The sequence below is a fragment of the Gasterosteus aculeatus genome, chromosome 17 (assembly GCF_964276395.1).
Source record: "Gasterosteus aculeatus chromosome 17, fGasAcu3.hap1.1, whole genome shotgun sequence".
NCBI classification, from domain to species: domain Eukaryota; kingdom Metazoa; phylum Chordata; class Actinopteri; order Perciformes; family Gasterosteidae; genus Gasterosteus; species Gasterosteus aculeatus.
The window spans coordinates 4,174,819-4,190,663 of record NC_135705.1 but is presented as its reverse complement, the minus strand read 5'-3'; the positions used below and the strand labels follow the sequence as shown (position 1 = coordinate 4,190,663).

The window sequence follows — 15,845 nt, the reverse complement described above, 5'->3', positions numbered from 1 at the left end:
CTTCACTATATTGTAAAAGGGAGTTTTTTTGTTAAGTTTACCCTACTATATTTATCTGACAAATGTATTGTAATTAGTAGTTACTTTTCAGATTTTGCATTCAAAGCATAATTGCTGAAGTTTGAACATTTGTTTTCCAAGCCCTTTGTTTTGAAGGCTTACAAAAAGTGTGAGTTAATTAACAATTTAATATATGGTTTTCAGGGGCCGTTTTCCTGCACTCTGAGTATTTTATTTTCTATACTTTACGTACATTGAGCTGATAATAACAAGTATGTTCCTAAATAGGGCCGAATTGAGGACAGTGTACAACTTTTGACTAAGAGGACTTTACTTCCCACAAGCAATTGCAGTTGAAGAAATAAAACCGGAAATGACGCTAAAATAAAACCGGATGTTCGCTAAAACCCTCCAAATAAAAATTGTGCACAATAAATGATCGCTTGCTTAAATTTGCGTTATGTTTTAAAATAAATCCACAGTTCAAATTAAGTTCATTACAAGAGTGTTCTAATACTTTAATTAGCTATCATGTCCCTGAAATACAGACAAGACTCAGGTTCCTGTTTTACTTCGGAGGGAAAACCATAACCGGAGGTCCTTCACGTGTATTTTGTACTCCAGCTGAATTCAGAGAAAAGGTAGCGGAGAAACTCCGCTGAGTTAATGATCGGAGATACTGACCAACACACTTTGACAATAATTACCTAGAATTACCGTTACTTTAATCGCTAGCTGGCTAGCACGCTTAAAGCGGGTGTTTTAGCTCCCGAGAGCTAAACTGACATTACGGCGCATCGGTGAAACGGTCCGCTAACTTCAGCCGACGTCCACAAGTTCGTGAGGTGAGCTGAATAAGCTAGCTACCAAATACATAAACCATTTAGTTTAACAAGTAAACGGTAACCGGAGGGACTACAAGGGACTCGTGTTTGTTAAATAACTGTATTTAGCTAAGAGTGGCTCATCAGTCAGCGTCATCGAATCGGTCACCTGTAAAGTGCTGACTAACCTTCGCATGTTGTCATTTAACACAAAACGTCGCCGTGGTCCACCGAGCCTACAAGCTAACGGCTGCGACCTACAGCTCATTTCACCTGCGCTGCATTCTGGGAATTTCTCTTGTCCGAATGTTGCCGCATCGTTGCCTCGTGTTTTGTATTCGTGTCCGTTATTGTGTCCACGTGTTGGGTTAACGTGTAACGCGGCTGCGACGTGGACCGACTCCCTTTACGGTTAAACAGACCGATGCCTCGGACCACTTTTAGGTTCACCTTTGACCCCCGTGAAGGCAAACGGAGACTTGTTTGTTTTTACTCGGGCTTGACTCACGATGAAGAAGCAGGTCTTCATCTGACAGCGATGTCAGCACTTTAAGGGTGCATTGTTGGGACCCCCCCCGGGAGAAATGGCCTTTGTCTCTTTTTGGGGATAGATGTGTTGACATCTGCCTGACCAGGGTCACTTATCCCATTCAAAGGAAAACATAGCTGCGCAGTCCAGTCACATCTAACAAAGTATTCCAGTGGATCACGTGAGATAAGCTGATAGAATGTCAGTCATTCCACATTTTTTGTTTATTTGCTTTTAGCACGTGCCGTGTCGCGCCGCGACCAACTCTCAAGCTGCGTTTCTGTGAATTACTTACTAATTCACCGTAGTTTGTGTATTGACAGGAATGTTTTCTAACGCGTGTCCGATCCCATCACAAAACAAAACAAAAAAAAGTGACCTCATTAATAACAACAATCATTTCACGTGTCACATTAGGAGCTGTGCTGGTCACCTCACCTGATCTGACCCTCCCATCATCAGATACTGATCTCTGATCTGCCAGCATGGCTAACACAGACTCCCTCCGTGTCCGGGTCTTCTCTCTCAACTGCTGGTCAGTGGCTGTGGTTTGTAGTGATTTCTAAAAGCACCCTTTTATTTATTTATTTTTTTTGCGGTCTCAACACACGTGTATAAAAACCACTGTGTGCGTGTTTACTTCTCCAGGGGGATCCGCTACGTCAGCAAACACACTCCTCAGCGCTACGACATGATTGGAGAGCTGCTGTCCAAGGAAGAGTACGACATTGTCTTACTGCAAGAGGTTGGTGGATGCCGTCCTTCAGAGTTTTAAGAGTTCACAGTTAAGTTTCAATCCACTGAGTTATGTATTTTTTTTAGTTGTATGTATTTTTTTTTTTTTGCGATGAAGACCAACCTTAAGTTATCATTCTTGGATGTTATTGTACATTTCAACTGACAAATCCTCTTTTTGTTTACAGGTGTGGAGTGAGAAGGACTATCTCTCCTTGAAAAAGAAACTGGCCTTCTGTCATCCTCACTCTCATCACTTCAAAAGGTTCATTTATTTTCTGTTTTCAATCCTAGATTAACATTTACATTTCTTGTTCTCAAAATGCTTCTGATTTTACCCTTTGCCAGAAAAATCCACTCGCATGGCATCGATCCAAAGACCAAAAAGTGAAGCCTTAGCAGCAACTAGAGGATTAACTTTTTTTTAACTCATTCTTTCTTTCACAAGACTGAGATTAACCGTTCTAATCCCCTTTGCAGCTCACAAAAAATCGACTCTACTAGATAAATTCTCGTCAGATAGTTTTTTTCTTTACTTTGATCTGAATGGAAACCAGAGACGGGCGTATTTCTTCAGACAATAACCGCGAGCTACTGAAGCTGGTGTGCGGAACATGCGGCATCTTCTCACGCGCTGTTTCTCTTCTTCCAGCGGAGTCATCGGCAGCGGATTGGCCATTTTCTCCAAACACAGAATCCACGACACTTTTCTATACCGCTACTCTCTGAATGGTTACCCTTACATGGTGGGTGGAATGTTCTGTAAGGTGCATTACAAATATGACACAATGGAAGAGAATAATGATGAACTAAAGGGTTGAATAAAGGTTACGCTCATGATTTGCCACGAAAAATTCACACAAATTCAACCCCCATAGCAATGTTTCACAACTTTGGTTTCAAATTGCTTCATAAAAGACATAGATAAGAGAGCGGAGATACACGGTGCAGTAAAATATGAACACGGTTCACATTTTAATTTGAATGGTAAAAGCATGGAATAAAAACAATTTCAGACAAGAAGGTCACCTTGAGAGCAGAGATCTCTACTAAGGCCAATGATAACTTTATATGTCCTATTTCCAATACTGTCATTCTTATGTCAAAAGCTGTTTGTGGCTATCTGAAGGGCCGTTATTATGTACCTCAAAATCAGAGATGTCACACATTCGTTTGTGTAAACCAGAAAGAATACCTTACCCTGTGCACACAATGATTCATTTTCTTAATTACACAGATAGAGAAATAAATGTTTTGCTCCACATTGGATGGGTTCCTCCTTGAACTCCTTTGGTTCACCAGACCTACTCGGTTAGTTTTAAGGAAACAATCATGTCTGTGATCATAATAAGCCCCGAAAAGAAAATCCAGCCAATCGTTTTAAGCATTTTGCATACAAACATTTAAACCAAACTCACAACGTATCCTCCCTGGTGGAAATAAGACACGGAACTCTAAAGATAAAGAGCTCGCTCGCCCGATCACTTCCAGCAACGTGAAGCTTCACCTTTTCATAGATCACGCGTCGGAGTGCACGTGTGATTCATTATGATGTGATGTAACCTCTCTATTGTCTTCTTCCCAATAATAAGGTTCAACACGGCGACTGGTTTGGAGGCAAAGCCGTCGGCATGGCGGTCTTGAAGTTGGGCGGCCTGACCGCCAACGTCTACGTGACTCACGTAAGCGGCCCGTGGCTCAGTTCTCAGGCCCGCCGGCGCGTTGTGCACACTCACTGATCAACGTGTTGCCGTCTCATGGGTTCCAGCTGCATGCAGAGTACAGCAGGGACAAGGACTCTTACCTACCTCACCGCGTGGTGCAGGCCTGGGAGCTGCAGCAGTTTGTTCGGTAGCATGTCTTTTGTATTTCTGCACATATTCTTCTCGCGTGAACTTCCTCCGCCGCTGTTTGGAGTTTGTGTGAGACGTTGCATCTGGTTTGTGTCCTCGGTAACGGCGTGTTTCTTCTGCGGCGACCAGTCACACCTCCGCCGCAGCAGATGTGGTGATTCTAGGTGGGGACCTCAACATGCACCCTCAGGACCTCGGCAGCAGACTACTGATGTCCTACACTGGACTCCGGGACTCCTATTTAGAGTCTGCTGAATTCGATGTAGGCGGTGAATGAGGCTGCACAATCGAACAAAATGTTAACAATGTTAACAAAAAAAACAACTTTTTTTTTTTTCCTCAGGGGTGTGAGGACGGAATGACTCTGATAGCGGACAACCCTTTCATTGGCAAAGGGTCCATGGGTCCGTTGGAGAAAGGAATTCGAATCGACTACATCCTGTTCAAGGTGGGGGAAATTCGCGTCCCCTCGTGTTTCAATCAAGAGGCTGATGTTTTCACCCCCCAAAGCATTTCCCTCTTCCTTTTTCTTTGTTTCGTTTGATTTCCAGGGATCCTCCGAAAAAGACGTTCATTGTGATTTTATGTCGACCACCAAAGGCTCCGCCCCTGACCATCCGTTCCCGTACTCGGACCACGAGGCTCTGACCGCCGCGTTGAGAGTGGAGACGCGGCAAAGACCATCTAAGAACCAGGGCTCTGCTGGAGGTACGTGAACTTCATGGTTCCCTCAGGAGGAATTATAATAACCGTGAATATTTATAAATATATTTGGGAGCCAATACGGCGGCGGGAAGAAAAAACGTAAATGTCAGTTCCAGGTGTCTGTCTCCTCTTTAGTCCCTGCAGAGAGTCCACGTCTGTTACAGAAGACCTCCTGTAATTGCATTATGGTTAAAGAACAGACTTTTACCGGTTATTAAGTCTTATTTGATGATCCACCTGTCAATCAGCAAGAATAACTCTTATTACTGCTGATTTGTTCTGTTATGCTGTTCTCTATGACCACATTGAATATTAACCGTTACATCCTCAGGGAAGACGGCTGAGTTGGTGGACATCGTGACGGAGGCGCGCACCGAGGTCAAAGTGGGCTTGCACTGCGCCGAGCGGATGCGCTACACGGCGGCGCGCACCGGCGCCATGGGGCTGGCTCTGCTCTTCCTGGAGCTGGCCATCGCCGCCGTGCCCTGGTTGGCCCTGGGAGCGGCGCAGCCCTTCCCCCGCACCTCCTTCTACCTGCTGGCCGCGCTGTGCGTCGCCATCCTCTTCACCACCGCGCTGCTCTACGTCTTCTACAGCGCCGAGCTGAAGTCCCTCCAGGGCGCCGAGGACCAGATGCGGCTGGCTGTGGGGAGTCTGCAGGAGGAGCTCAGGGGGTTCCCCGTGGCTCAGCCCCACGGCGCCCAGCGGGGCGCCCTCGGCCCAGAGGAGTGACACGGGAGCGGGGAGGGTGGCTCGCTCAAAGGTGCCCTTGAAGTGAGCGTTCAGAGGGGTGTTTTGAGGAGGTTTTCCTCCTGTGAATGTTTTTATGTGCAGAATGAGTCTCTGAAAGTCGTGAAGGACGAACCCTTTGACCTTTTTTTTTCTTCCTACCTTTTCTATGCTCGTCACCAGCTTTTTGTCCTCCTTTTAAGATTTCCCCCAACGCACAGCCACAAACACGCTCCGTCACATGGTATATATTGTCTGTGCTGCTCCTAAAGGTCATGGAGGCGACCTGTCAGGAGCCGTAGGTCGTGCCTGCATTCCACCGACCGGTACTTTCAGCGGGACCAGTTCTTTCTGTTTTCGTGTTTTTCACGCTTCCCTCTCGGGATTTGGACACGACTGTCGTGGGTCCAGATGGTTTGATCCGTTTGTTTTCACATTGAAGCTGCACCGAAGAAGCAGACGCACCCAGTTTTCCTCTGCAGGACAGATTGATCCTACGCACCAGTTAAGACTTTTTAGTATTTAAAGGAAAGGGACACACTTAATCGGTCTCATGCTCACCGTCCTGCACTGCGAAGCATCTTTATGTATCGACGTGTTCCCACGTGATGTCTTTTGTACTGTAGAAAGTGTGCAGGGCACTTAGTCGACTAACCCAATGAACTACTTCCTCAAATGTAAAATAGGAAATTACTCAACTATCTATGTGGCTGTAAAACCGTATAATGACTCACCAGAAGCCTGACTGATCATTTATTAACTTTATTCTTTCACATCCATGCCGAAAGAAGCACCTGATGATGGTTTTTTAACTTTGTACCGGATGTAACTTTTCAATATAATACCTGATGTTCATTCCTATTGAAAAAGAATGCGATGATCCTGATTGTGAAAGCGATAATAAAGGCTTCATACGCTCGCTGTCGACCCGTCGGTGTGCGATGGGTTCTACACATTCACCACTAGAGAGCAACGCTGCGACGCACTTCTCACACGGGAACACGGAACAGGATTTTACCACCTCGTCATTCGGCAGAGACGCCAGATGGCACAGGTAAGCCCTGAGGCCAGGAGCACCCATGGGTGTGGTACATGTTCAAACAGAAGAAAAACAAAATTCCCAGGCAAAGATTTGAACTGATGTTGAACCACAAACATTAGCTGCAGTGAAACGCGGCCTGTTGGCGCTGGAGTCACAGAGGCCTCAAGAGACCCGACCGTGGACACAGCAAATGCAAATCAGGCTCCACGACGCAAATAAGCTTGAAGTTGTTGGTCATTTCACAAAAGATTGATGTATTGTTATTTGAAAAGCGAGAATAACAAAGGGAGTAGAATTTGAAGGGGGAATTACTTTGTATGTGCCACACTAGTCTCAATAAGTATGCGTTGTTTGTTCTAAGCATTTACAACAAAGTGCTTTTGTATTTGTCTTGCAGTGACATGTACAGGGCAAATAGTTGGAAGGAAACACGCATACATGCAAGTACTTAATTATCCTCGTTTGAACTGTTGAATATCAAGCCCCCGAAGCAGGACAACTACTCGAAATGATTCAAATCCACAGCCATAAATATCCAAGAAATGAGTTCCCACATGTTTAGTCTGACTTTTGTTTCTCTTCCGTCCTTCATTAATTCTCAAGAGTCCGATTCATCTCTGGTTTTGGACCTTTAGCGGCACCTCCACCAGCATCTGCAGGAGAACACCTGGAAGCAAGGAGCGCATTGCAAGGCGCAGAGGAGGTGGTGCGTAATGCGCGATGGGCGCGGTCTGACGGCGCATGGGGCAAGGTGCGCGTTCCCTTCCTCCCGAGCACTCCGCGGCTGTCACGCTTCTACGCACGGTCCTCTTCGACCCCCCCCCCCCCCCTCCCCCCTTCCTGACCTCCCGCACAGCGAGGGGAAGAAAAATACCCCCACACCATCTCCCCCACCCCCCCACTCCCACACAAGATGAATCTGAACCCGCTGAAATCGGCCCTTTCCATCGGGAACGTGGACGACACGTCGCTGGCGCTGCCGTCCGGGGCCCCGGGCCGCTCGGGTCAGCAGCGCGTCCTGGAACAAGTGCAGACGATCCGGAGGACCAAGTCGAGGATGTCGAGCAGCAGCAGCAGGAGCGCGTCTACTTCTTTATCCCCGACATGTAAGAAGGAAACCTGGGAATCATCTAGAGGATTAGTGAAAGCTGTTGACCCCGCGGTGGTTCCACCTTTGTCTATTTACCTTTTTGTTTCGATTGTTTTAACAGCCTGGGGAGGTGTGTGTGTGTGTGTGTGTGGGGGGGGGGGGGGGGGGGGGGGTACTAAACAACAAGGTGAATAAGTTATTTTGAAAATGTTTGTGGAACCTCTATGTGGTTTGAAGTAAGAGGGGTCGTTTGTGCCCTCAGTATTTCGAAAATGTTACTCTCTTGATCGCATTTTAATAGAAAAAAAGGTAGACAGTCTCTTTTTGATATTTGGGATGAAACTATTTAAAATAAGAATAACCCCAATAAGTTAATTAAATGTCCAAAAGTTTTTTTAAATCAACAGTAATTCCATCTAAACATTATGCAACATTGACAACAAATAGTCTTGAATATCAATGGCATCGGCAGAGTTTCTATTAATTAATGAATTAATCGTAATCATCTATATCGTCCCATGTTTCCCACTTGGAGGCCTCTTGTTTCTTAAGTTAGTCTTAAGTGTTTTTATTGATAGACACTATTTTCTCAAAGAGAAATCAGACCTGACGCCAACTCAACAGTGAACCGGTTTCTCTGTTTTCTTAGACGAAAGAAATAATTGAAAGTAATAATTGAAAGCATTTATCTCCGGCATGTGTGCATGATAACCGCTGATAACCTTCCCCATGTGTCCTCAGCTCCTCCGTATGACTCCTTTTTCTCAGAAGCTCTGAAGTCACCGTCCAGCCCATCTAATGGATTCCTCCTCTTCGGAAACAGCTTTTCTAAAACTGTAAGTCAACGATTTGTATTTCTTTTTGTTTATTGTCACTTAATGTCTTTTCATTTTGATTAAATATCATTTTCTAACACAATTAGACAGATTGGTTACAAATTAGGTTAGAAAAAAAAGTACTTGTTATTTTTGTTGTCAAATATTTTCAGAATTAATTTAGGGTTGTTTTGTCTATAAATCGCAAAAATATGCCCATAAAAATAACCAAGAGGGTGTCTTCAAATTGCTTGTTTTGGTCAGATGAACCCAAGTATATTTCATTATTATTAGTATTGTTATAAACAATAAGTGAAAGTGGCAAATACTCAGAGACACTGGAAACGGCTAATATTTGCCTTTTGTGCTTAACATTTTTAGAATGTGTATCACGACTGACCTTTAATTTCCAATAAATTAAAGTGAAACCTTTTTTTTATTTCCCTACTATTTGATGGGACGTTTTAGTTGGGCCCTGAATAGTCCATATTCAATTCAATTCATTTTATTTAGTATAGCCCAAAATCGCAAATTACAAATTTGCCTCAGAGGGCTTTACAGTCTGACATACATGAGAGAGGAGCTCGGTGTGTCCTTAGAAGTCCCCCGGCAGTCTAAGCCTATAGCAGCTTAACTAAGGGCTGGTCCGGGCTGACCTGAGCCAGCCCTAACTATAGGCACAATCAAAGAGGAAAGTTTTATGTTTTACTTTAAAAGAGCTGACCGACAAACAAAAGAGGAGATTGATAACTGAAGGCTCTGGCCCCCAGCCTACTTTTTAAAACCATAGGAGCAACAAGTAACCCAGCATCTATGGAGCGCAGCTGCCTTGTAGGGCAGTAAGGTGTTACAAGCTCTTGAAGATACGACGGTGCCTCACCAGCAAGTGCCTTGTAGGTGAGGAGAAGTACCTTAAAATCTGTTCTTTATTTAACAGGGAGCCAGTGCAGAGAAGTTGATACAGGAGTGATATGATCCATTTTCTTAGTTCTTAATACACGTGCTGCAGGATTCAGAATCAACTGGAGAGGCTTAAGAGATTTACAAGAGCAGCCTGATAACAAAGAATTACAGTAGTCCAGTCTGGAAGTGACAAACGCATGAACTAATTTTTCTGCATCACTTTGAGACAGGAAGTTCCTGATTTTTTCCTGATGTTACGTAGATGAAAATAGGCAGTCCTTGAAGTCTTCTTTTTAATGCGAGTTGAAGGTCATATCCTGGTCGAAGAGAACTCCCAGATTCCTGGCGGTGCTGCTGGGTACCAGAGCAATTCCATCCATAAAAAGCGTATCACGTGACAGCCGGCTTCGAAGGCGCTCTGGGCCTATCAGGATAACTTGAGTTTAGCATCAGGAAGTTGCCGGTCATCCAAGTTTTGATGTCTCCAAGACATTCTTGTCAAGTCTATTGTGGCCGCCAAATACAAAACAGAAGCTCAAAGCAAAGGGCTCAAAGATGTGTTGTCCACAGCTGACGTTTCTCCAATTTTCTCCTTAAAAAACCCGTTTCCAGACTTTTCCGTCTCCCCTCACAAAGACATTTGTTGTTTACCAGCCAGCACACAACCAAACCCGTCCACCATCAGTCTGTTTCTTGGCTTCGTTGTCAGTGGATTAAAATTCACTGAAAGCGCATGTGACCTTTGGCTCTGCAGCTCACCCAAGAGAAAAACGGCATCATGGGATCCGGCGTGAAGACGACCGCGGCTTCCGCTCATCAGTACAACGCGGGTCGCGCGCCGCTCTCCTCCGTGGCGGTCGGTCAAACCATCTCCGGCCGCAGCCTGAGCACCTACAAGACGGAGGGCGCCGCCGCTCGGGTCGCCACGGGCTCCGCCGCGTCCCGGCATCAGCTGCGGCCCGCGCCCTCCCTGAATGGGACGGGCCGCGGCAGAACGAACGGCGGGTTCAGGACCGACCAAGCGGACGGCACCAAAAGTCTGCCGCAGTCACCCGCTACTGAGAGCGCTCCGAAGATCCAGGCGGGTTCGGGGTTAGTTGCTCGCCAATTTTTGCTCATTTTGATCAATGGGAATCGTGTGTGTGTGTCAATGGAAATATGAATATTGTGTGTGTGTTTGGTTGGCGTTTCTTCTAACAACCCAAGGGACATCAGCGGAGTTGCAGACATCACCATGAAGGAGGCCGTTGAGTATCTTTCCAGCGGGGACGAGAACTTTCAGCACTGTGGCGCTTCCTACATCCAGCACAGCGCTTTCATCGACGACAAGGCCAAAGAGGAGGTGCCTTTTCTCGTTTATCTGCGTGTTGTGTTGACGTAGTGCTGATGGGTTTTAACCTGATAGTTAGTCCGGCGATCCAAACAAAAGGCACACATGTGCTATTCTCCCAAAGACGAAACAGCCAGTCGCAGCACACTCATCCCACGTCAGTCAGATTTAAGGGGAACTTAATACAGCGCTTGGATCTGTAATTTGAATCCTGCGAAGGAATGTCTCCCGCACGGAGAAAGTGAAGCGTATTTCCTCTCTTATTTCCTCCCTATTGTTCTCAACCGTTTCGTGTAGAAACTACGGTTCAAAGGAAAATAGCTCACAACAGACAAACGGTCCAGATGCATTTCCAGCTTGGCAGCTCATAGCAAAACTAATAATCAGATTAGTGTATCATATAAAACGAATGTCCCTGTAATTTACTACCCCCACCTCCGACGTCTGGCAGGTGTTGAAGCTCAACGGGATCCAACCCCTGGTGGGTCTGCTGCGCAGCTCCAGCTCACGGGTCGGCCAGACGGCCTCGGCTGCCCTCCGTAACCTTTGCTTCAAGAGCGACGGCGTCAAGGAGAAGGTGCACTGCTTGGGCGGCGTCGCCGAGGCGGCGGCGCTGCTCAGGGACACGGACTCCGTGGAGATACAGAAACAGCTGACGGGTACAAGTTTATCTCACGCTTATACGTGGGCGCACACACACACACACACACACACACACACAAACTTGTGACCAGACTTGCTTGAAATGTATATTCAAGCAAGCACCATATTGCTGCAATCGCCCCGCTTCTGTTCTAATGATGAAGTCATTAAGCGTTGTTTTATGGGTGAAATGTGGCAAATGATTATATGTTGTCTGATTCTGAACTTTACAAACAGTCGTAAAAGATCAAGTGTCCGATACCTGGCCGACACCCGTCATTAAAATATACAAGTAGACTGTTCGCACACCTTAAACCCGTGTAATAAAAAAAAAAAAAAATGACGGTGATGTTTTATTCTTCCCACAGGCTTCGAATACACTTTCGATTCACGTGCCACTCAAACACGCTGACGTCTTCACTTTGCTTCCAGGTCTTCTGTGGAACTTGTCCTCCGTGGACAGCGTGAAGCCCGAGCTGCTTAAGAGTGCCCTGCCGGTCCTGATGGACCGCGCCGTCCTGCCGTACACGACCGACCCCGACAGTAACAGCCAGGACCCCGAGGTCTTCTTCAACGCCACCGCGTGTCTGAGGCGAGCCAAAGACCCAACCGGGCACCCGACCCGCCCGCGGCACTCGTTTTCTCTTCTTTGCGTTACCGAGCAGGAGACGCGTCAATTTTGGTCGCACGCTCTCAATCTGCTCTCAATCTGCTGTGTGTTTACAAAGGGTGTGGTTATTGTTGTGTTATTTTCAGGCACATATTTCTGTCGAACAACGCAAACAATTGTAATCGATTTGTTAAACCGCAAAAGCAACATCACAGCAAAACATGCACTCAGCCGGCAGTCTACTGAGTACCCTCACGGATAGAACTACGTTATTGTAAAACACCAGGAATGCATTTAAAAAGAAGAAAAAAAGGCTGCAGTCGGGCTGCAGAGTTCTGAAGGACTTTTACTCCTCGTACCCGTGACTGCGTTACATCGGCATCAATCAAACTGCAGTCACAGGGGATATTAGGGCGTTGGCCGGTTATCTTCAGCGAACACACACCGCTCATGTAAGACATTAACCCTCCGCTATTATTCTGCAGAAGCTGCACTTGTTTCCATGAGTGAACAAGATTACTCTTGTTTACCTTTAAGGCGACGCAAGATGACTATTAGATCCAATCACTGCATCGCATAACAGCTTCAGTCTTAACGGTGAATGCTGATGTGCTCATGCTGCATTCAAAGTAATGCTGTAATAGCCACAAAACACATTACGTCATGGATCTAAACATCGTTCAACGTGCGCTTTTCCCTTTTCAACAGGAACCTCAGCAGCACGAAGCAAAGCAACAGGCAGGCGTTGAGGAAATGCCGAGGTTTGGTCGACTCTTTGGTCAGCTACGTCAAAGACTGCGTGGATGCAGGAACCCCCGATGATAAGGTGACGGGGAGAGAACACAATGTGGTCATTGATACTGTGATCTTTGTCTGTCTGCAGCTCTTTTCACAGGTCACACCTTCAAGTGGAATGTGAAAAAAAAGCCATCCATTATAAGGGTTACAGTTTGAAGTATTACTGTTGTAGTTTGGACGGAGCAGTTCTACTGCAACAGAAGCTTTAAATGAGTCATACTGTCCTAAGCTGCTTGGAGAAATACGTACTGTGACTTCTATCATTACTATTCACTGTTTTAAATTAACAAAATGCAAAACCTTTTTTCTCTTTCAATAGTCTTTGTATAATTGTTTTGCCTCATTAGTGTAATTACCATTTTCCTCTTGTAAAAATGGGGTACTGAAATGTTTCTATGCTCAGGGATTAGTGTAATTTGCTAATTTAGCAGCTACAATTTGACTCTGATTTTTCACAAAAAAAACAAGGAAATAATTTTTTTTTTTAAAAAGTCAACACAACTGATGTTGTTCCTGTGGAAACAGTCCTTGGAAAACTGCGTGTGCACCCTGCACAACCTGACGTTCCAGCTGGAGGCCGAGGCTCCGGCTCTGTTCAGCAGGATCACCGCGTTGGCCCAGACTGTCAACAGGGGACACGGCGGAGCCGACGCCGGCCCCATCGGCTGCTTCAGTCCCCACAGCAAATCGCCAGGACACGAGGTGAGAGGACGGCGCTGCACGACAGATGCGTAGAGCAGGGCCAAGGCGGTACAGTTTGTCTAGACACAATCTGTCAGTATGTCATTAATCTTTACCCGCAGTACGACCCGTCTGTTAATTGCACCGCCGTTGTGGCTGTTAAACCGGTAATTACTTACCGTAGTCTTTGCAAGGCTTTAAAGGGCTTTGGGTGACCGTGTGAGACATTGTGCTCTGATTCCAGTAGGTATTCCCCTTTTTGCTTTGTGTTCAGTCTGCTGCATTTTGCATTCCCATGACAAACTGTGTTTGGAAATCGTTTAGATTCAATTGTTGCAAAGCACAAGAGTTATCCATTTCACCATCCTATCAATGGCACATATTGAAATTGAATAAAAGAAATTCTATCGAGCCGCTCTACTATAACATTGTTCCTCCGCGTTTCTCGTCCAGCGCCGCTTTGACTTCCCGGTCGTTGAGGATGCACAACCGAGTGGGGCCAGTTGGCTGATCCACTCCAAAACTATGCAGAGCTACCTGTCCGTGCTTGAGACGAGCCAGCGAGAAGAAACCCAGGAGGCCTGTTGCGGAGCCCTGCAGAACCTCACCGCACAAGAAGGCACTGTAAGAAGAAACAAACCAACATGATATCATCTAAGCGGCTCGAGCAGAACTGCTGGCATAACTTTTTAGTTATCGTTGTATTTTTGGCTTGCACCCCGCTTGATGTTTCCTGAATTAACGTTTTTATTGTCCTCACAGGTCTCCAGCGTGATCAGTCAGATGATTGTCCAGAAAGTAAATGGCCTGCAAGTTATCTGTCCCCTTGTAAAATCGGAGAAAGCCAACATTCAGAGGAGCGCAGTGGCTTTGTTGGGAAACCTGACCAAAACCCCCAACTTGACCAATTCTATAGGTATGAGGAAAAAAAAAAGTCGCCTGCTTGTTGTGAACATAAACATGGTTAAGCATAGTGCTAAGATGTATTTAGAATCTGCAATTCTAATTTGAGTCAGTACCTAAAAGTGCAGAATCCTAAACAATCATTTTCAGTTTTCCGAGTGCTTGCTGGAGTTAAACGGCCCGTGGGTTTTTGTTTGCTTTGATACTGAAGCTCGTAAAGCCCTCCCAAATCTGCTGGACGTCCTCAGCGCAGGCACCAAGCAAGGAAATGAGTCCGATGACACGCTGGCGATGGCCTGTCGGACGTCCAACAGCCTGCTTATGAAGGAACCTGAGATGGGCAAACACCTGTTGAACAACAACCTGATTAACTCACTGAAAGATCTCAGCCTAATTGGGTAAGGTTGCATGAGCTCAGTATTCTTAACAAAAGGTCCAACCATTACCTATGACTCACCGCAATTATGTTTCGCATGAGTGATGTTTCCGCCACGATGGAAGTCCCAACGGTCCTCTGACTTTCCTGTTTTCCCTTTTGTAAAGATATTTACCCAAATCCAGCAGAGCTGCAGCCCTGCTGCTCTACAACATGTGGTCGGAAAAGGATTTACAAAGCGCCCTGAAAAAGGTGAGGTTCAACCCCTTTTTGAAGGGAAAAAAAAAACCTGTCAGGGGTTTGGGTGTGTCCTCTCCGTCTCACACCCTTTTAAAGTGTCCACGCCCCTGGCAGGCATTTGTGAGAAAGGGAGGCAGCGAGGTTGGATTGGGCGGCGTTCAGACTTCCCAGTCAGTGTGATTGATGCGTCTTTGAAGCGCTAACGCAGGCTGTGTCATCGGGAAATGAGCCAGGAGCAAAGTGTACTTTGCTTCAGGGGTTTCTCACTTACTGTAAATTCAGTGTGTTTGCTGAGCCGGTGCACTGATTTTTCATTTGTCTATTTGTCCCGCAGCAAGGGATGAGTAAATCCTTGTTTGTGAACGACATCACCGCGGCCGCGCTCAAGTCCGCTTAAGATGTTGGTTAACGAGGCAGCTTAGACGGATGGCTGGAAGTGGAGAGAGGAACTCCCGTCCCGCCGCACATCCACCACGGCTGAGCGCCATCCTTTTTTCATTTCACAAAGACTTCATTAATTAACATAATCCTTCCATCAACATGCATTAACGCTGTAAATGCTGTAAGGTCATTTCTGCTTTGTAGGGAAGAAAGGGTCACATGTAACCTGTCAGAAACTAGACAAGCTTTGTTTGGGTTTTAACAAATGTTAAATGTCTTTTAATGTCACATGTGTATTTGTGTATCTGGTGCCGTGAGCTCGCTTTATCAGAACACGCGGTTATTTTTGTTTTATCGCCAGGAGAAAAAAAAAAAAGTCAATTTGACTATGTAAAAAGAACGCATGTAACAGGACTGGAGTTTACTGTTGGTGATGTTTCCATCTTTTCTTTTTTTCCATTTGTATGATCTTGAAATAATTGTAACGTCCCGAAAAAGTCAAATTAATAAAGCTGACGGATCTCCTCCTCAAGCTGTAACTATATTTTTCAACCGTTTCTTATAGTCACTTGTGCAGAATAATGAGTTTTATGAAACCGTGCGTATCGTCGCACCCCTGCGGGGCTTTTGGCTGCAGAGTTTGACAAGCTTCTGGGCAG

At 45.8% G+C, this 15,845-nt stretch overlaps 2 protein-coding genes across 5 annotated transcripts; both read left to right on the top strand.

The window, feature by feature from the left end:
• Positions 1-413: 413 nt before the first annotated feature.
• smpd2b (sphingomyelin phosphodiesterase 2b) lies at positions 414-6,294 on the top strand. 3 transcript variants are annotated; one of them, XM_040202961.2, is made up of 11 exons: positions 414-845; positions 1,771-1,888; positions 2,002-2,098; positions 2,277-2,353; positions 2,741-2,834; positions 3,681-3,770; positions 3,857-3,939; positions 4,071-4,203; positions 4,285-4,389; positions 4,493-4,649; positions 4,978-6,294. In XM_040202961.2, the coding sequence occupies exons 2-11, from the start codon at positions 1,839-1,841 to the stop codon at positions 5,376-5,378; spliced, it is 1,287 nt and encodes a 428-aa protein (XP_040058895.2). In that variant the 5' UTR covers positions 414-845; positions 1,771-1,838; the 3' UTR covers positions 5,379-6,294. The 3 variants fall into 3 exon arrangements, with proteins under 3 accessions (XP_040058895.2, XP_077949010.1, XP_077949011.1); XM_078092884.1 differs by having other exon boundaries at positions 427-845; positions 1,771-1,901; XM_078092885.1 differs by lacking the exon at positions 1,771-1,888 and having other exon boundaries at positions 576-845.
• A 758-nt stretch (positions 6,295-7,052) lies between these two features.
• Positions 7,053-15,718, top strand: pkp1b (plakophilin 1b). 2 transcript variants are annotated; one of them, XM_040202957.2, is made up of 13 exons: positions 7,053-7,523; positions 8,249-8,343; positions 9,980-10,317; positions 10,432-10,567; positions 11,007-11,214; positions 11,630-11,789; positions 12,516-12,633; positions 13,131-13,307; positions 13,740-13,910; positions 14,049-14,202; positions 14,401-14,587; positions 14,733-14,817; positions 15,140-15,718. In XM_040202957.2, exons 1-13 carry the CDS (start codon positions 7,331-7,333, stop codon positions 15,200-15,202), a joined length of 2,085 nt encoding a protein of 694 aa, XP_040058891.2. In that variant the 5' UTR covers positions 7,053-7,330; the 3' UTR covers positions 15,203-15,718. The 2 variants fall into 2 exon arrangements, with proteins under 2 accessions (XP_040058891.2, XP_077949008.1); XM_078092882.1 differs by having other exon boundaries at positions 7,140-7,523; positions 13,098-13,307.
• The last annotated feature ends 127 nt before the right edge of the window (positions 15,719-15,845 follow it).